The sequence below is a fragment of the Octopus sinensis genome, linkage group LG5 (genome assembly GCF_006345805.1).
Source record: "Octopus sinensis linkage group LG5, ASM634580v1, whole genome shotgun sequence".
NCBI classification, from domain to species: domain Eukaryota; kingdom Metazoa; phylum Mollusca; class Cephalopoda; order Octopoda; family Octopodidae; genus Octopus; species Octopus sinensis.
The window spans coordinates 103,400,060-103,421,983 of NC_043001.1; the positions used below are offsets into that span (position 1 = coordinate 103,400,060).

Sequence of the window (21,924 nt, forward strand, 5' to 3'; positions counted from 1 at the left end):
GAAGACACTTGCCCAAGGTGCCATGCAGTGGGAATGAACCCGGAACTATGTGGTTGGTGAGCAAGCTACATACCACACACCCACTCCTGTGCCTATTGTTTACTTGAGTTTAATTTTTTTTTAAATGTTTTAATTGGAATCTTTTGGCAATGAAATAAACATGTAACAAACCCAGCACTTAGTCTGGTAAAAAAAAAAGGGCCAGGCCTGGCCTTTTTACATTTGAGGACATTTATGATGATATGAAGTGTTTACTCTTATGCAGACAATGAGAGCAAATCTGTTCGTTAATGTGCCTGCAGTCGTTATTCTTGAGCAGGATATGTGACTCTATATTTTTGTGTTCAGGAGCCTAGGTGGAAGGTGGAGTTAGACACAGAGGGCCCAAGTCTGAAGGGGGTTAATAACAACAAAAATGGATATTATTCATCTGGTATTCTAATCCAGAGTCACAGGAATGGTAACTGGTTTGGTGGGGAAAATATGAAACCCAAGTTCTATAGAGAATTGTAAGTAATGAGGTGCACGCATTTCTCAAAGGAATGAACTAATTAAGGGAATAAATCTAACTGAAATTGGAATCAATTAAGGGTGCAGCAAGACTTGAAACTTAGCCATCAGACATAGCACAACCTTGTTCATGTGAAGGATCAAGTTATTGACCAATTAGTAACCAGACTTCATCTGATAAAAGGCGGTGAGCTGGCAGAAATGTTAGCATGCTGGGCGAAATGCTTAGCAGTATTTCGTCTGCCGCTACGTTCTGAGTTCAAATTCCGCTGAGGTCGACTTTGCCTTTCATCCTTTCGGGGTCGATAAATTAAGTACTAGTTACGCACTGGGGTCGATGTAATCGACTTAATACCTTTGTCTGTGCTTGTTTGTTCCCTCTATGTTTAGTCCCTTGTGGGCAATAAAGAAATAAGACTTCATCTGATAGATCATCCTGGATCCTTCTGGAATGTCCCTGTACAAGGGTTGTACGAAGTTTGTTTTTAGCACCAATTTTCAGTGTGTGACAACCCATGGCCCACACCACATACTCCTGTCTCATTATAATAATCATTATAATGACTCTTGCTCCACCTGGATGTATCAATATAGTTGGCCAATGTGAATCTAATGTGCTCAGTTTCTCCTATTTTGGTAAAATTCAGTACAAAACCTTTGTTATCAACTATTTATGGATGCTGCCAAATTATTCTTTCAATTGTGTTGACTTGTTGTGGAAGTTTTCTAATTCATGACCAGCCTCAGTATTTCTTGTGCAGCGAAATAAAAAAAGTTATGATTAAATTTTTGCTTTGATGTGGTTATATCATTCACAAGCAGCTTCACACGCATACAATCCATACCATCATAGCAACAAAGGTAACAATACAAAATCTGCAAGAAACAGCTCCCGAATCTGACTAAGATTTCAACCTTTTATCTAGAAGACATATAAAGATGAGATAGTCACAGATGGAATGTCTTTGAGAATAGATTGTCTTTGTCAGAACCAACTTAATGCTAAAAGACAACAGCAACAACAAAGTTTTCTTTTTCTCTGAGAAAATAAGACATCCAGTTTATGGTAGCTCTACTCAGAAATAGCAGCTAAATCACTTTCATATTGTACCCTATCCTATTAAAAATAGAAGGATACATTATTCTTGACAAAATAAAGATAGAATGCTCAATGCGGGAATATTTTTAACCCTTTAGCTTTTAATCTGACCAGATCTGGCCCATATATTCAACCTGTTTTATGTCCAAACAGACCAGATCCAACCCCTCACACCTACCCTACAATGTCATTCAAATAATATACAAACAGACCAGTGAAATTTTGAAGTTACGAGATAATGGATGATTAATTCAAAACAATTTTGGCATAGATTTGTCAAGCGAATAAATAAGCATTACATTTGACAGAGTAATCTGAATGCTGTAAAATCTTTAAACTTTAATCTTTAATCTGAATGCTGGAACATCTTTAATCATAAATCTGTTCAATTATGGCTAACCCAAGGTTAAACAAAAATTGAGTTCTAATTTATTTAAATTTTTGAAAATAAAACAAAATTTATTTTTTCCATCTATGATTCAAATAGTTCAAAGTTAAACAAATTAATTTTTTTTTCTTGTAAAATATTCTAAATATAAGTTCCAAAATGCAAAATTGTCAAACTTTAGACTTTTAACGAACTTCACAGACATAACATTTCCTGCTATCTTATCTGCATTTTTCTTTTCTATTTGCTTATTCTTTTACCTTTACTTAATTATTTTTCTATCAAGTTCCAAAGACAAAAGATAATAATTGATGTTTTTTAGCCCCTGGTCAGTGCTGATTAAGCAGATCTATGATCAAAGACATTTCTACTGTGAGCATCCTGTCCTATTTTACAGAAATAGAGCATCTTAAGCTAACATATCTAAATCCTTCTTTTCTCTAAAATATTAGGGACTTGTTCTGTTGTGTCTGGGGAGAGTCATTTTCTTTTTGTGCCTTATAATATAACACACTCACCGGTAAACTTTCCACTTTTCTTCTTATTTTTATTAACATCTTAATATGTTTGAAGTTAGAGGTTCACCTGTGAGTGTGTGTCTATGTCTGTGTGTCTGTGTATGTGTGTATGTTTGTGTGTGTGTGTGCGTGTCTGTTTGTGTCCCTTTGTGTGTATGTCTATGTGTGTGTGTCTGTATGTGTGTGTGTGTTTGTATGAGTGTGTGTGTGCATGTGGTAAGAAGCTTACTTCCCAACTAAGGGATCTTCAGTTCAGTCCCACTCTGCAGCATCTTGAGCAAGTGTTGTCTTCTACTATAACCCCAGGCTGATCAAAGCGTTGTGAGAGGATTTGGTAGACAGAAACTGAAAGAAATCCATCACACACACACATGACAGGCTTCTTTCGGTTTCCATCTGCCAAATCCTCTGTGAGGAAGCAAAAAGACATGATGATGGTTCAGGCAGGAACCTTCATCAAATTTCACAAACTATATCCGAACATGGTCGTAGCCAGCGCCACCCTGACTGGCCCCCGTGCCGGTGGCACGTAAAAAGCACCATCCGATTGTGGCCGTTTGCCAGCCTCGTCTGGCACCTGTGCCAGTGGCTCATAAAAAGCACCCACTACACTCATGAAGTGGTTGATGTTAGGAAGGGCATCCAGCAGTAGAAACACTGCCAGATCAGACTGGGCCTGGTGCAGCCTTCTGCCTTCCCAGACTCCAGTTGAACCGTCCAACCCATGCTAGCATGGAAAGCAGACGTTAAACGATGATGATGATGATGATGATTTCGTTGAGCATTACCATAGACTAACGAGTGTAAGAGACTGCAAACAAATCTGTTATCAATTACAACCATCCATCAATATTGCTGATAAACAAGTTGTGATTCATTTTTCTCAATAAAAAATTTTTTGGGGGTTTTTGAGACAAAAAAAGGAGCCTCTATATCGTCATTCAACCTTCAAGAAATATCTGCTGAATTACCTTCAAATCAAGTCCCTAATTTCGTTTTTGGATTTGGCTTGCAAGATTCTTTATATGAGTTCCTGTGTTGAAGCATATTCTGTTGTGTCTGGGGAGAGTCGTTTTCTTTTTGAGCCTTATAATGTAACACACTCACCGGTAAAATTTCCATATTTTTCTTATTTTTATTTTCCTAAAATTTTCGTTGTGTCTTGCAACCTTTTCAATAGTCTTGACTGTTGAAAAGGTTGCATATATATACACATATATATATATCTGTAATATGATATGTGACAATTATTAGGTTGTTATAATAAGACTCTGAGTTTCGGATGTCGGGTGGAAACCTGCTCTGATATCTCATCAGTTATTGAAGAGATGCTGGAGCAGGTTTCCGCCCCGACATCCAAAACTTGGAGTCTTATCATAGCAACCTAATAATTGTCACATATATTATATTACAGATAAATTCTTCTATTTACATAATATCGAGGTCTCATTCATTCTTTTGTTGTCTTACCATTACTAATTAATATATATATATCAGCTCTGTCTGGCACCTGTGCGGGTGGCACGTAAAAAGCCCCCACTACACTCACGGAGTGGTTGGCTTTAGGAAGGGCATCCAGCCGTAGAAACACTGCCAGATTTGACTGGGCCTGATGAAGCCTTCTGGCTTCACTGACCCCAGAAGAACCGTCCAACCCATGCTAGCATGGAAAACGGACGCTAAACGATGATGATGATGATGATGATATATATGTGTGTGTGTGTGTGTATATATATAGATATAGATATGTATGTGCATATACATACATACACACACACACACACACATATATATATATAAAAGAAAATGGAGACCGCATTTAACAAAATATAATGAGGCTAATTTAACCTCTAATTGAATGTGTGTGTGTGTGTGTATGTATATGTGGGCACAGGACGTCACGAAACGTGTACAACAAAAACAAACAAAATAAAATACGAGCACGTGCTTCGTATTTTTTGTTGTTGTTGTACATGTTTCATGACGTCCTGTGCCTACATATGCATATATATATATATATATATATATATATATATGTGTGTGTGTGTGTGTTTGTACCCCACCCCCACCGTCGCTTGACAACCGAAGCTGGTTCGACAAGAGACCGATAGGATAAGATACTCGGCTTACAAAGAATAAGTCCTGGGGTTGATCTGTTCGATTAAAGGCGATGCTCCAGCATGGCCGCAGTCAAACGACTGAAACAAATAAAATACACACACACACATATATATATACATATTAGAAGGAAACCACTATGTGGACACCCTTATGCTACGGTTGTCAAGCGACGGTGGGGGTAGGGTACAAACACAGACCATAGCGGATCTATTTCTAGCATAAGGGTGTCCACATAGTGGTTTCCCTCTAATATGTATATAATAGAATTTTATTGAACCTTCAGTTTTTTTTTTATATGCTAGACCACTGGTGTGAAATCGATGTTAATTAAATTAATATCTAATTTCTCACCCTCATTTTAAATTTATATATATATATATATAAAGTCATTCTCCGTTTAGAAACTAATTGCTTCCATAGTTGCAAGTAGTCCGGCTTTTCATGATGATGGTGGGGGGATGCTGTGTCATTCATGCCTTCCTTAAAGATATTGGTGTCGTAAAAGAAGGGAAATGACTACAACCGCATAAATTGATCCTTAGACTTTGCTTGTTTGATAACTTCGCTGAAATTAAAGTTTAAAACTAATATTTTAAGTTGATTGATGGTAGCGGTATTGGTGTCGCTGTAGAGTCGCTCGCGTTGACTGTTGTAGCCGCCGTGACGACGCCAGAAGCCGTTTATTATTATCACTGGCAGCAGCAGCAGCAGCAGCAGCAGTAGCAGCAGCAGCAATGATGTTGGTGACCGTCTTACCTTTGCGTGCGGAGTGAAGCAACGAAGGGAGGTAATGCTGGGTGACTGTGCTTAGAACGCCCGGGTTGTGCCGTGTTTTCGTGGAAAAAAAAAAAAAGAAGCGAGAAATCGGTCAGAGTTGGATTGTCGAGAGACGACGGCGACCGTGTTCAAGGGGAGGGCCACGCTTTTGTTTTTTTTTTTTTACGTTCGATTCTACTTAAGTTGATGTAGACACGTCTCTGTGTGTTCACTAATATCTCAGCTTATCTTTATCACTATATTCGTATCTTTTTTTTTTTTTCTCTTCCTCATTTGATGACTTGTCTGAAAATATCTCGAGTTTGGATTTCTTTCCTCTCGTCTCAAAAAGAAAGTCATTCAAAAATATGAGGTTTAGAAAGAAAACGTAATTATGGCTTAAAGGAAAAGAAATAGCAAGTTATTTTCATAAAAAGAACCCGTACAAAGACACAGTCATTCAGATAAATGTATGAAGTGGGAAAAGCAACACAATTCGAAGTGAAAGGAACAGAGTTACTTTGACCGAGGACTTAATTTTCCGATCAACCGATGACTTGGTAACAAATTTGTTATTCTATTCGTACAGATAGATATATGTAAGGATATATATTTATACATTATAAATATTTATATATGTATATCAACACATTGGACGCTGCTCCCTAACAATTTGTTGTCGAAAGATCCAAGATAAAAGAAAAACTTCTACCACCAGTGATAAGTTAAAGCGATACATATATATATATATATATATTCTTTTACTGTTCCTTAAAATAAATTGCAACCATGGTGACCAAGGGCAAAGAGGTTCTAACAAATATTCAACTTCGACGGTTATTGGAACATCAGTACAAAGCGGAAGGTTCGTCCCTTCTTGAACCGGTCATGCAGAAATTTTGGCGATGGTTAGTTGAGCAAGTGCCCCGTTGGTGGGCTCCTAATGCTATTACGGCCACCGGTCTTGTTTTGAACATTATGACCACTCTGGTGATGGTTTACTACAGTCCTGATGCTAAACATAAGGTAAGTTTGATAACCAAGCACCTTAAAAATAACATGATGGTCAAAACTATGTCCATTAAATATCTCGTTTCTTTTCTTCCTCTCCCGTTTACGAGTGACTTACCGACTCCGTTCAGGACATTGGGTTCACCCTTACCTTGACTACCATTATTAATACTAACACCACAAGAACAAATATATCAATTACCCGTCTAATTAATAAACGAATTAACTAAAGAATCAAGTCACTCCCCCTTCTAGTCATTTCCCCTTTCTTCAACTGTCAAGCCGCCTTCACTTACGAACGATCCCCTTCTTTTCATTAAATTAGCAACTAATTATATGTAATTAATATTTCGCTTCATATAAAACAATATTTAATACAACACACACACTCATATATATATTCTTTCTGTTTACGACGTGTTTGGAATATAAGACCAAGCCAGTCTTTATCAATATCATCCCGTCTAGTATAGCTAAATAAACTATTTTTTGGTTAATGTTTACTCTATTTAATTGTAACCGTTTTATTTTTGTAAGTTCGTATTATACTGAGGTCATCTTTGCATTTTGTCCTTCTGTGAACAGAAATAGCAGTCAGATTGGGACTGGCCAATTTGTGACCCTGTGCCAGTGTTTAGTAATCGATATTACTTAACTCGAATTCAATAAAAGTCACATATATTGAACAGATGGAGTTATCAACATTAACAGCAAGCTGGTTCAATACTAAATTGTTCGTTATATAGTTTTATCGATATTCGAATGACTAGCGATTACCTTTTAAAAGTTTGTTTTTTGTCTATCCATCTATCTATCTATCTATCTATCTATCTACCTGTCTATCTATCTACCTGTCTATCTATCTATCTATCTATCTATCTATCTATCTACCTGTCTGTCTATCTATCTATCTATCTATCTATCTATCTATCTATCTATCTATCTATCTATCTATCTATTTATCTGTCTGTCTATCTGTATGTCTATGTATCTATCTATCTATTTATCTATCCACCCACACACGTCACTAAACCTCGAAAACTTTTCCTGTTTTCTTTGATTCATCTCTCTCACACTCACACCCCCTCTCTTTCACACACACACACACACTCTCTCTCTCTCACACACACGAACGTTATTCAATGATTCGTTCATGACAAACCTAACCCGAGGCCATCACATGCTTCAGTCACTGGTCTAACATGTGTTTTTGTTTATTGTTTTTCCTTTTCTTTACCACCACAATCATCTTTCGTTCCCTACTATTCACCCTTAATCCCATCTTTTTTGTTTCCTCTTATCACCTCCAAATCCCTTCATAATAAACCCACGTACCCCACTTACCCAGTTCCTTCGTCATTAGCGACCATCTTGGGTGTTTTTTTGCTTTCTATCATTTACATAACACACCCAGTTGCTATCACCACTACTAACATCTGCACTCACTCTCAATATCTCCCACACACAATATTAGTCAATATTTATTATTCGACAGTTGCTCATGAAATCTTCTAACCCGAACCAGGAGATCCAGTCTAAACTACCTAACCCCATTATTACTTCTTTATTATTACAACTGATAAACTGCCACTGACGCCCTTCTACCTCTACCATACACACATACCTCTCTTGTTTACACCTATCTGTTCATTTCGAACAGCTCCGCTCTAAGATTAGCTTCTGCTCAACACATTTCTTTGCACCTATTTTGCTATTGTTACGTATGTTCAGTGGTTAATTAGACCCAGATGTTTAAAGCATGCCGCACACCCAATTACGGATCGAACTCTCTAACTAAAGCACCTGCTTCTCTGATCACTCGAAACCCCAATATTGTAGCATTCGCTACGGATATCGGGATTTCTTGCCAAGGCTGAAAATTATTGGCCATATTTCGTTTTTAAATCGGTAGATTATTATTATTATTATTATTATTATTATTATTATTATAGTAATATCTTTTTTATAAGCAGACCTGCAGAAAACAAAACAAAACAAAAAAAAAACGAACACTCCAGAACATTCGAGTGCGTGTGTATTTGTGTATCTCTGTATATGCGTTTGTGTATCTACGTGTGTGTGTGTGCTTGTGTATCTCCATATGTGTATGCGTATTTGTGCATCTCCATATGTGTGTGTGTGCTTGTGTCTGTGTGTATGGGTATGTCCTTGTGTATCGACAGTTTTACATTTTATATCAATGGTTTAAACTGATGAATGATCGACCTCCGAGTATTGCTGGTACTTTATTAAACCCGGCGAAATCTTTTCTTGAACGCAAAAAGTCAAGGTCTAATTGCCATAACCCATTTATTCACACAGATCAGAAAAAAAGTAATAAAAACAAAGATGAAGGCAGAAAGGTTGTGTGTAAATTTCTCCATTGATAAAAATCTTTGTAATGACGTTTGTTAATCTTGACTGCGATGTCTGACGGAAGGTGTTTCAACCAGGAGACCCCCTCCTTTTCTTAGAGTTGAATGGAATTTGAGGCAGATTTCTGTGTTATTTAGCAGGTCGATCGACCACGAAGAGAATAATTCAGTAACTTGTGTTTAAACACGATGTTTTGGTAATATTGTCGATATTTTTTATTATAGAATGGTCAGGACGAAAGACGAACTTGGGACATTTTTTACTTCCTGCGTTCGAATCTCGTCCAAAATCGATTTTATCTCCAATGTTCTGGGGTCGATAGGAAGCATCGTGGTCGATTTAATCGGTCGGTTCCTTTCCACTGACATTATTATGGTCTTGCTGTTTGAAATAGATATTTCATACAGTAGCAATGTGCATGAAATAGAAAAGTGTAGAATATTTCGATAAACAGCTTCGCAAAAACGTTACATAAGGAAGCGATAAACAAACAAAGGTTAACGACCGAGCAATAATGTAAACATTAACCACAAATATTGCTCTAAATTATTGTATTGTCTAAAATAGGCATTTGTAGTGGAAATGTCAACGATCTCCACACAAAAGGAAGCTATTTTATCTCCAAAATTCATTACCTCCAAATCCTTATTCAAAATAATTATATTTAAAAGATATCGTGCCAAAAGTTGATGCAAAAAGTTTAAAACCCAATTTAGATACGACCGAAGAATTTGCGCGCTCGAGCACGTGTGTGTGTGTGTATGTGTGTGTGTAAATGCCCCGTAAACAGGAGTGTTTTTTCATTAACTATTTTGTCTTTAGGAATGGTCTGTTTGCAAGTCCATCCCTCGTCAAATATTTTTTTCTTCGCACTATGAAAATAACATTTTCTAATAAATATTTCGAATCACTAGCGATGCCCCCCACCCCGTTGTTTTTTCAGGTTCACAATTCCTTTACGTTGTCCAATCTTGTGACTATTATTATCTTGATGGTCGTGGGTGGATGGGCCACCCTCCTCTCACTGCTGCTGCACTACACTAACAAAATTCTTCAGTTATATAATAAAAAATACCTTTGTATAAGTTACACAATAGCGTGAATGTGCCTACTTCTCCACGGTACCACAGTTTGGTGAGCTGGGTTAACGTTAACTGATTTGATATTCTATCGATCGATCGATAAGCGCTGCTATTATATCGGCTCAGGTTCCTTTCATTTGTCTTACTTTGAAGGTGAAAGTTCTAAGTTTATTTTACTGGGTTTTTTTTAAAACCTTCCCTGTTAATACCATAATTTTCCTCAAAGATGAGATTAAATCGCATGGCTATAATCTTTTTACAAAAACATTGATCCTACAAAAGAAATCTTCTCTCGCCTCCTCTCTTTTTGTTTCTTTTACTTGTGTAAGTTTTGATCAACATCCAAAACTTCGTTTTTCTCAATCACTTTAAGTCTTTCGTTAAATATCGACAACCCAATTGTTGAATTCTTTCGTCCTGTATACAAATAATTCGACTAGAGTCGAATGCTTTAATTAAATGCCTTAATTAAACTCTAGTCATATGCAGTAATTGTTTCAGCGGGATTAAATAGAAATAAACCCCTTCCAAACATTAAGAAAAGTTTATATTTTCTTCCCCAACTTTTACCGCTGCTCTCAGGGGACTCTGTTAATGCATTCCTGTATGAACCAAATTCCACATGTCTGGGATGACCTTGCTACATCCATCTACAATTAATGTACGGCAAATTGAGTCCATGAGGGGCGGTGGGGGACCAAGTACACCGATTACCCATCCTGTAACGATCTTGTCCCGAGTGAGGAAGAGTCGCATGAAAGAAACATCGTATTATGAATGTCATAATTATGTCTCTCTCTCTCTCACACACACACACTGGATGACAGTTCTGGATCGAAGCCACAACATAGCATGCAGATGATGATGATTATAAATAAGCACGTTGACGACAACCAAGCGTGTCTACGCAGACAGTTTTTCCTTTCCATCCAAAGAATGTTGTTTATTGTTTACACTTGTTCATATAATAGCTGAAACACTTGGTACTTCTCAATTACTACTTCATGTCTACTTAGCTCATATTTCCACATCTACCTCTCAAAATGTTACAGGTTCCTTTTATCCTGTTATTTCGCACTTAGTAACCATCACCGCCATCACCACCACCATTTTTCAGTTTAAACATATCACGTTCTATGGCTTTGTTCCCACAGTACACACACACCAGTGTGTGTTTATATTTGTGTTAGTGTGACAACGTTATTGTTTATTTTTAGCCAAAACATTCATAATGCAAAGATTTTTACAAATCTAAAATATTGGGACATGCCATAAATAATGTGCTTTTTTTATACTTTCATTTTTCAAAATTAAGTAAGATAAACAAAGTTCTTTTTTAATCTAAAATATACTTTATTTTATTTTCTACAATGCTCGTCCATTTCTCTGCTAGACTTGCAAGGTCCCTCTTCCAAAATTCATTTGTCCCTGATGAAAAATACTCCCCCAATATTGTTCTGACCTTATCTACTGTATTTATACTTTTTCTGTCCAAATGATTTTGAAGACTGCGGATGGAGGCAATGTTCGGCGAATATGGTGGTTGGGGCATTGTTTCCCATTCAAACTGCTTCAGTTTTTGGAATGTCATCCTTGCTATATGTGGGGAAGCATAATCTTGATGGAAGAGCACTTTTCGTTTTGAAACCAAAGCTGGTAATTTTTCTTCTAGCGCTGACTTAAGCCACTCAAGCTGGTCACAGTAGATCTCCTTTATTATCGTTTGGTTTGGGCTTAAAAGTTCAAAGTGGACTAAACCTTTTTTATCCATCCAAACAGATAACAACACCTCACATGGGTGAAGACCTTTAGCCCAGGGTCGCTTGACATTTTCATAGAGAACCCATTTCTTGTCACCAGTTACTGTTCAGTGCAAAAAAAGTTCATTCGTGAGATGTGACAGTAAAGAAGAGCACGCATTCATTCTCTGCACGTGATTAGACTCGGGAAGTTTGTGAGGAATCCATTGACCCAATTTGCTGACTTGTCCAATGGCACGCAGGTATCGATGAATGGTTGAATGACCAAATCCAAGCTTCTCTGCTAGTTCCTCAACAGTTATGATGGGATTTTGTTCCACCAGGGTTTGCTGGATGTCCTTGTTGAGCTCTACAGATCTTCCAGGATGAGTCCCTTCTTCTAGTCTGTAGTTTCTGGCTCGGAATTTCTGGAACCACCATTAACACTAGCTTACCCTTATTGTCCAATCTCCATATACTGCATCAGTATTCTTTGCACTTTCCATTGCATTGTTGCCTTTATTGAACTCATGAAGCAAAATATGCTGAATATGCTCCTTTGTTGCTTCTGTTATAGCTTTGAAATATAAAATAACTGTTAAAATCAAACTGCACTCTTCAAAACTTGCACTAAGAATAAGTAACACAATATGCTGTCCAGTCTGGGAATCGAACCCATGAGTGAGTGCAACATCTTAACCACTCGACCACATGCATTTATACTTCTTCAGGTAATCATCATCGTTTAACGTCTGTTCTCCATGCTAGCATGGGTTGGATGGTTCGACCGGGGATCTGAGAAGCCAGGAGGCTGCACCAGGCTCCAGTTTGATCTGGCAGGGTTTCTACAGTTGGATGCCCTTCCTAACACCAACCACTCAGTGAGTGTAGTGGGTGCTTTTTATGTGCCACCTGCACAGGTGCCAAGCGAGGCTGGCATCGGCCACAATTTGGATGGTGCTTTTTACATGCCACCGGCACGGAAGCCAGTCTAGGTGGCGCTGGCATCGGTCACGTTCAGATGGTGCTTTTTACGTGCCACCGGCACAGGGATCACAACTGCAGTTTCCATTGATTTTGATGTTGGTGTACTTGACTCAATGGATCTCCTCAAGCACAGGGTCGAAATAGTGTTTCTTCACTTGCCACCTGCACAGGAGTCAGTCCAGTGGTCCTGGCAACTGCCGGGTGCCAGTCATAGGATTGGTTCAATTTCGATTCCGATTTCACTTGCCCCAACAGGTCTTCGCAAGCAGCGTTTAGTGTCCAATGAAGGGAGTTTGGCATGGGTGCCTGTCGTCGGATGAGGTTCGATTTCGACTTCGCTTGCCTCAACAGGTCTTTGTGTGTCCGAGGGAGGAAAGTCCTCTCCTAAAACTGCACCTTCAGTATAACCTATGTGAACCTTTACACCATCTCAAGAATCATTCATTTCAGAAAAAAATACAATTTCAAAGAAAATTATGTATTTCATGGTTCTCTATAAACTTCTGTTTGTCTTGCAGTTTTTTAAAATAACCATGGAATTTCCACGGACCCTGCTGGCAATAGGAATCAAAGACTATCAATACAGATAGTCTGTAATGTTGTATTTGTTCTATAATTTCGTATTTAAACAACATTTTTGGTCTCTCCTTGTTGCTTAGTAGTGTTGATTGTCTGCTTGTTTCAATTGAGGACTGACAGATCTTTTCTCTTGTTTTCAATTTTTTCTGGATATTATTTACCCACAGGGTTCCTTTGGTTGGTGGTACTCCTGTTTGGATGGGTTTAACAGAGGTATCCAGCTTCTTTTGTGGCCACAGAGGCTGCTGCAGATATCATCATTTAGCCTGGTCATATTGACATTTGTTTCTGTGGCTATTTGTTCTGTGATGTCCACGTTCATGCTATTTATGATTGATGTTGTTTTAGTATCAATTTATTATTGTTGTTGTTGTTGTTAACTTTAAATGACATGCAATCAGTAGTCCTTAAAGAGTGGTAGCAGCCAATAAATAGGCCAGTTATCAATGGTTTAAGAATCAGGCCTGTTTCTGTCCAATCATTGATCCTGTCACCTTGCTACAACTTTCTGACATTCATTGCAGTTATGCTTTTCTTGATATCAGCAACCTTTTTAGTTTCCTCATCTAATCGTACCTTCACTCCTATGTAGATAACAACCACTCCGTACCTCTCTTAACACATTTTGCATTTAGATTAGACTTAATCTGCAAGTGACTATAGTGGCTGACTTAGGCCCAGTGGAGGTTTCATATGAGCCAATGAAAAAGCTCTGTGTAGCTACCCAGTCTGCTAGAAATAGGAATCAAATTTCTCTCAAATCACAGCCAACCAGCTTTAAAATGGAATTTTACATTGACTAATATAGACCTAGGTATATCGTCTTCATCATCCGTTTTCCATGCTGGCATGGGTCGAATGGAATTGGCAAGACCAGGAGCCCCACCAGGTTCCATTGTCTGTTTTGGCAAGGTTTCTGTGGCTGTCTCCAGAAAACTGGAAAATCCTGAAATCTGGGCCACTTCCAGTCCTAAGCTGGCAGATATTTGGTCCGGCGCTGTACCTAACACCTTTGGTTTAACTAACAAAGTAGATACTTTCTGAAATTTAATCTGTACTGTTTGCAGTGAATGCATCCTAAGACAGCTACACTCTTATTGTTCCCCTGGATTAAGGTGGCAGACATCTTTATAACTCACAATAATTGACAATATTTCAGTGTTATCAATGATATGTTGTTTTGAAATACAAAGTTTATTGTATCAAATTCTGTTCTGTCACTTTCAAATATACAGATCTTTTGCAACTCATACATTGATTTGTGTGTTGCTTTCTATTTTTTTGTGTGAAAACTAGTTTTTTCAAAAGCTATAACCTTACAGTCCCCATATATAGGTACAAGTTCAGAAATGGTGATGCCATTTCACCAAAATGACTTACTGTTGTTTGTAGTGAACATGTTGAGCTTGTTGCTCAACACTTTTCCCCCTAGTATTGTAGTCTCCAAATGAGAGAGTCAGCATTTCGCTTCCACCCTCAGCCTTCTGTAATTAATTAATGGTTCCAAGAAGAAAGGAGGTGACTTTCAGGGGCAAAGAATGGGTTGGAAGTAATATGTGCTGATCCTGCTCTCAATAGGTTACGGCTTCCAAGTAGCACCATAGACAGAGGTGTAATGAAGGGTTGTGTTTTCGGAAAATGGAATGAGGATGTGGTGGATGCTTGACAGAGCAGAATGGGGGTAAAAGCTGATGCATAATGCTAAATAAGGCATCATTTTTAGTATGGAGGCAGACTCTTCTTGAACACAGCAAATTCCCAATCATCTCAGTGAGGCTTAGCATCATGAGATCAGCTTTCACTGCTTCCCCTCGTCCATGTCTTCCTGGAGCTCCTATTTCTACAGAAGCCACCAGCTTTCAGTCACTGGCCCTTCTTTACGCAGCTGTCCTCATCCATGCACATCTCATGACCAAACCAGCACAGTCTTCTTTCTCACACATCTGATTCTTCTAATGTCTAATCTCAATGCTTTAACCCTTTGTTGTACATACACACTGATATTGCACATCCAATGGAGCATACTAGCTTCATTCCACTCTAGTTTCCACATGTACCCTGCTTTCACGTACCATTGCCATTCAGTCACTAGCTTCACACGACCTGCTTTTCACTCTGAGACACGGACCTTTTGTACGCAACAGAGGTAACAGCTCTTTGAATTTTCTCCACCGTATTCTAGCAATTGGGGTATGGCTATATGGTTAAAAAGTTCATTTCTTGGCCACATGGTTTTGGGTTCAATCTGACTGCATGGCACCTTAAACAAGTGTCTTCTACTTTAACCTTGAGCTGACCAAAAAGCTTCTGGTTAAATTTGACAGACCAAGCTCCATGGTATATGCGTGCGTGTGTTTGTTAACATTTGGGTTCTATGAAAGGCGTGAGCTGTGACAGCACATCAATGCACCCAACGTTTGTTTGTGTTCCCTGGTTACTGCTGGCAGATGATGCCTCTACACCATGCAGGTGACAATCCTCCCTCCAGCTCATGGGTCTGTTTAGGGTAGTCGTTACTTATGAAGGTTTTATGAGGTCAGAGTGCAAATCCTTCCTCAACCTCTTTTAGTTGCTTTTTATGGTATGCAGAGGAAAACTATGAAAACTGTGACACACAAAGGAGAACTCCTAGAAACAATAATATGAAGAAACTATTAAATTATTTAACAGTTCACTTTGGTCCCAAGTCTGAATATGTTTACAGATATTATATCACTCATGGTTTGTAGGTTTATTATTCTGTTATGTTGCTTTGTTATTTTCTTGTATTTATTTTGTTCTATTGTGTTCTTCACCATTGTTCCAAACTAAAATGTTCTCTAATTATTTATAACTTGTCACTGATGTTGTTAATCGATGGAAACATTTTTTTCCTCAGCTCTGTGATGGAGATCGTCTGCTCACCTCTCTTTCATCTTGATTATACTCTAGATCAGTGGTTTTCAGCCGTTTTAATATTTGGACCAGAGCCAGATCCTAGATTTTTTTTAAGGGGTCACACCAAAAACAACTAAAACACAAATCAATTAAAGAAAAAATTGTTATATTTATAGAGGAAAGACTGTATAGGGTTGCTTGAAGGATGCTTGAGGGCTGCACAAGGCCCTAGGGGCTGCCGTTCAGAACCATTGCTTTAGATATACAACTCTTCACAGATGAACCACAATGGCTTTGGAAGCACTTTCATTACCATGTCCTATTTTTTTTTTAACCATGGGTCAGACTGGTTACCAGTAGGCCATTCCTTTCTCTCTGTTGCTGCTATTCCTCTCTTTTGTCAGTTTCAATCTCTTGAGACTAATCTTTGCAACTTCTCTCTATGCTTCTTCCTCTTCTTTAGGTTCCTTTCTTTCGGCATTTGGCACTTCTCATCTATTGTCATCATCCATGTGCCCTACACACGCCCATGCCAGTGCAATCTTTTCTCTTACCATTTATCTGATTCCTCTGGTGTTCAGCCTGACTCACATTATAACCCTTGTAAAGTATGCTCACTACATTTAGTAGAAGTCAAATTTAAATGCACCACTCCATTTGTGACCATTGCTCCTCATCTGTTATCATGCTACATTCCTTCAAGACATGCCTCATACAATTTGCTCTTCACTTGCAGAATGAATCCCTTTCTTGGCAGCAGAGTTAAGAAATAACTCCTAGAATTGTTTCCATTCTGTTGTTCTGGCTATTATGATTTCAGGATGTTAAGTTGATGATTTCGGTTAGTCTTTTCTCAAAGAATGGGACAGAATTAAGCTTTGTTGTTAGTGAAGATGAGCAATAATAACAGAAAAAAAAATTTCAACAAGTTGAAAAGGGCAAAGAATTTTTTGTTTGTGTTCCCCTGTTACTACTGGCAGATGATGCCTCTACACCATGCAGGTGACAACCCTCCCTCCAACCCATGGATCTGTTTGGGGTAGTCGTTACTTATGAAGGTTTTATGAGGTCAGAGTGCAAATAACAGAAAAAAAAGATTTCATGAAGTTGAAAAGGGCAAAGAATTTTTGTGTCTTGGGAATTCATGAACTGTTATTTGAAGATGGAAGCATTTCCAAGATGCTAAATCAGTTGTGTTGTATGGTTTTGAGTGTTAATGTTTTAAAGGGTATATTGAAAATTTGTTTTTTTTATAATGGCTGTTGTAGGAATCTATGCCTCAGTTTACAAGCCAAGAAAATTCAAATGTTTCTTTTAGGACAAATTGCCTCAGATATGGTACGTGCTAGTTAATTAAGTGATGACATTTACATCTGTCATATCATTAGTTAATACAGCAATATGCTACACTGCAAAAGAAGAGAATTAATGCTAGGCTATTGATTTGTAAGATATGAATCTCTTATGGGACACACCTTGGAATCATCATCATCATCACCGTTTAACGTCCGCTTTCCATGCTAGCATGGGTTGGATGATTTGACTGAGGACTGGTGAACCAGATGGCTGCACCACACCCCAATCTAATCTGGCGGAGTTTCTACAGCTGGATGCCCTTCCTAATGCCAACCACTCTGAGAGTGTAGTGGGTGCTTTTATGTGCCGTCGAACGAGGGCTAGTCAGGCGGTTCTGACAACGGTCACACTCAAGTGGTGTTTTCTACATGCCACCTGCACAGGAGCCAGTCCAGCAGCACTGGCAATGACCTTGCTTGAATGTTTTTCATGTGCCAGTAAGGCAACGCTGGTAACGATCACATTTGAATGGTGCTTTTTAAGTGCCACCGGCACAGAAGCTAGTCAGCTGCTCTGGCAGCGGTCACGCTTGGATGGTGCTCTTAGCGCACCATTGGCACGGGTGCCAGTCATCAAATTTGCAAGGCTCAATAATGGGATCAAGAACAAAACAATTGTTAGAACCTCCAAACCATGGTCTGGATAGTTATTAAGGTGGAGGTGGAAGCCCAACGTGTGAGATGTGAGTAGTTTTCTCTATGATTCAAGGTGGTGCAACAGATCTTTGTTGTGAATCTATTTTCCTACTTTTGTGTTCTTTGGTTCTTTCACTGTAACATGTGATGCATAAGGTTTGTAAAATATTAAGCTGCCTTTCATCTTTAAAGCAAGTCTTGTAGGCACTACTTCAATTTTAAATGAACAGAATGGTTTGGCAATGAAATAATACAGCTTGGTCATTTTCCAAAGATGAGTTCTTCTACGTTCTTAGCCTTTTGTGCTTAGTGATTAAGATTAATTTTGATGGAAGATTTCAATTCAGACCTCTTTAGAATGGGAACTTTGTCACAGAACCCTGGGCAGTCTCAGACAGATGGATATCAAAATAATTAAACATTTGACTATGAACATCCTTCCTTTTGTTCAGCAAAGAGTACCTTGGAATACATTATCTAATGTGTCCTTTTCTAAGGAAGTGACGTGGGTTACAGAAATATATTTCCTGCAGGTTAAGTGACTCCCATGCAAAGTGAGGTCAGTGCCCCCAAATTAGCCTGAAACCACGTTCAGTGTCAGAAGGGCAGAATTGTGTTCCTGTTTTCTGCTCCGCCAGGGATGCAGACAGCATTGCAACTTTAGAAAATGCTACCAAAGAGGAATTACAGCAATTGTGTGATTTTTATATCTCATCTATTGTTTAATTACAGGGTTCTTAATTTTTCTGATGTGGTTTATTTGCAATATTCCATTCCTTCTTTATCTAATCTCAGGTCTCTTAAAAGGAAAACACAAGCAACAGACAACTCATGGAAATAAATCTGTATCATGCCTTGTGTTACATTTATGGATCAGATTCAAATCAGAGTGATTCTTTTCTGTTGCCAACTATTTGTTAGGGTTCAGCCCCAAACCATCTTTCATCGAGCAGAAATAGAATTGTCTTTTTGCTAGACATAGCGTTCTTCTTTTTCTGACGGATGCTTGGCTGCTATTTCTAGCAGCTTGATGATAATGCAGCAGGCCCTTATAATGATATCACTTTCTCCATTTAAGTTTCGTAATAAAATCTGATTATATTAGTTTGAGTGGAGGCGCATGGCTTAGTAGTTAGGGAATTGGACTCATGATCATAAGATTGTGGTTTCAATTCCTGGACCGGGCGACACATTGTGTTCTTGAGCAAAACACTTTATTTCATGTTGCTCCAGTCCACTCAGCTGGCAAAAGTGAGTAATCCTGCAACTGACTGGCATCCCATCCAGGTGGGGAATTTCTATGCCACTGAAACCGGGAAACCAGCCCTCAGGAACCTGGCATGGCTCAAGAAGATTTAGCAAAACCTGTCTTCTATAATTTCTAAGAAAATACCAATAGTTTTACAATTCTTTCGTGGCAGAAAGTCACAAAGTCTTAGACTTGAATCCTCTTTGCACCTATGGAATCTCTTCTTTTTAAATCCGTAGAACTCTTCTGCTGAAGACTTCCATTCGAAGCTCTTATCCTCAAAACAGTTCTGATATAATTATTCATTCTTTCGTTTTTCATTCTATACAGACAGGTGATGGGAAAATAATAAAATAAAACACAAACAAAATCTTCAAGGTAAGAAAGTCTTAGAGAAGTATCTGTCACTGACATATTTTCATACTTAGCTCTAAGGTTTGTATTCTTTAAGAATCTGTCGAAGCTCAATGCTTGTGCAGTAACCCAACCATATGCTTTAGCTGTTCTTGTTTGTCTCATTGATTTATTATTATTATTTTTCTTTTGTTTTGTTCTTTTGATTTAAACAGTTTTGTTTGACTGCTTGAAGTTTTACTGTTGAAAATGAAATATTTTGCATTTACTGCTCTGCAAGATGTTTAAATATCTATTTTTATTAGGTTTCTTATCCATGTTTCCACACTTGTTAATAGATCATATCAGTTTGTTTGACCACAGCTGTTACATTCTGTGTTAAAGGGCAGCATTCTCTGCTCCTCAACCATTTTGAGACAGAACCATTTGCAACAGAACAGTTTCAGACAGAACTCACAAATGTTTTTCTTTGTTTTAAATATCATCATCATCGTCATTTAACGTCCGCTTTCCATGCTAGCATGGGTTGGACGATTTGACTGAGGTCTGGCGAACCCGATGGCTGCACCAGACTCCAATCTGATCTGGCAGAGTTTCTACAGCTGGATGCCCTTCCTAACACCAACCACTCTGAGAGTGTAGTGGGTGCTTTTACGTGCCACTGGCACTAGGGCCAGTTTGGTGGTACTGGCAACGGCCACGCCCAAATGGTGCTTTTTATGTGCCACCTGCACTGGAGCCAGTCCAGCGGCACTGGCAATGACCTCGTTCAAATGTTTTTTCACGTGCCACCAGCACAAGTGCTAGTAAGGCGACGCAGGTAACGATCACGCCCGAATGGTGTTTTTAACGTGCCATCAGCATGGAGGCCAGCTTGTTGCTCTGGCAACAATCTCACTCGTATGGTACTCTTAGCGTTCCACTAGCAACGGATGTCAGTCACCGAGTTTGATTCCGACTCAACTCTAATTTTAAATGTTATGATAATTTTTTAAGTGAGGTGAATTTCTTGTCTTTAATTAAGTTTGATTTTGGTAATTTAGTCAAATATTGTAATAGAGAACATATTTCTGAGAAATTGTAAACATCAAGTCTTGAATGAGGCAGGAATTTATAATTATCTTGCATCATAACATAATTTAATTCTAAATTATGTTTCTTACATTCTTACAGTTATACAATTTGGAATGGGCTGATAAAGAGCCTTTATATAGTTTTTTGGGGGGCAGCAGGAATAAACAGTCAAATCTCCCTCAAAGGACAACCATGCTTAAAAAAAATGGGATGTATGTAATTGATAATGTATTTGTAGATAGACTTTGTCTGCAAAAAGATGTGATGCTCGTAGGTAGGACATCTCTGGGTCAGGGCTAACCTGAGCTGGAAAACGAGAATCAATTCAATGAATGATGTTTCTGTGATTGACCAAAATCCAACTTTTCTAAGCGGCAGTATTTCTGACGGTTGCCACAGAACTCCTGATTATTGTTGCTTAACTCCAAATCAGCTCCAGTTAATCTTTTTCTTATATTTCTGTTGAAATACAGGATTGTGTTTCAATTAATTTTGAAATTAATGAAGACTTTAGTGAAATAATTTCGTTATTAATTGAGCTAATTGCTTGGAACATTAATTAACATAAAAGTTTTTCTGGAAGGTTTCAGTTTAGACCGTTTTAAAATGAGGAATTTGTATCCAAGAACCACGAGCAGTCTCAGACAGATTGATATTAAAATAGTTAAGCAGATTTATGATCAAAACCATTCAACTGTGACCATTTCCCCCCTTTTTTATTCAAGCAAAGAGTACCTTGGACTACGTTATCTAATATGTCCTTTTCTAAGGAAGTGACGTGGGTTACAGAAAGATAATTCTAGCAGGTTAAATGATCCCATACATGATTCTCCATTTTTAGGGCCTTGATTTCCATCTCATTGATATATCTAATCCTGAGCTCTCCCAGAGAGAAACCAGTTCAAGTTTTGTAGATATAGATATGATGGTATTCAATACCTGATATAGCACGCAAAATGTGACATAACATTGTTCTATATTTAAGAGATGAGGAATTATGTACATTATCTACATTATTTACACTATTTACATTTGACGGATATTTGTCCTCATCTTGTTTGTTGTTAACACTTTTCGGCTGATATACCCTCCAGCCTTCATCAGGTATCTTGGGGAAATTTCAAACCTGGGTTCTCATTCCTAAGGTATTTTTCGATGTTATTATTATTATTATTATTATTATTATTATTATTCAGGTTGCTTCCTGGAATCG

General features: G+C 38.2%; 1 protein-coding gene across 1 annotated transcript in view; it reads left to right on the top strand.

Moving 5' to 3' along the window:
- Positions 1–5,376: 5,376 nt before the first annotated feature.
- The window catches only part of LOC115211826 (cholinephosphotransferase 1), a 53,789-nt gene continuing 37,241 nt past the window's right edge, over positions 5,377–21,924 (top strand). Inside the window, exon 1 of the mRNA XM_029780535.2 lies at positions 5,377–6,418. Coding sequence (XP_029636395.1) covers positions 6,182–6,418 — 237 coding nt within the window. The 5' untranslated portion in view covers positions 5,377–6,181. The remainder of the gene's footprint in view (positions 6,419–21,924) is intronic.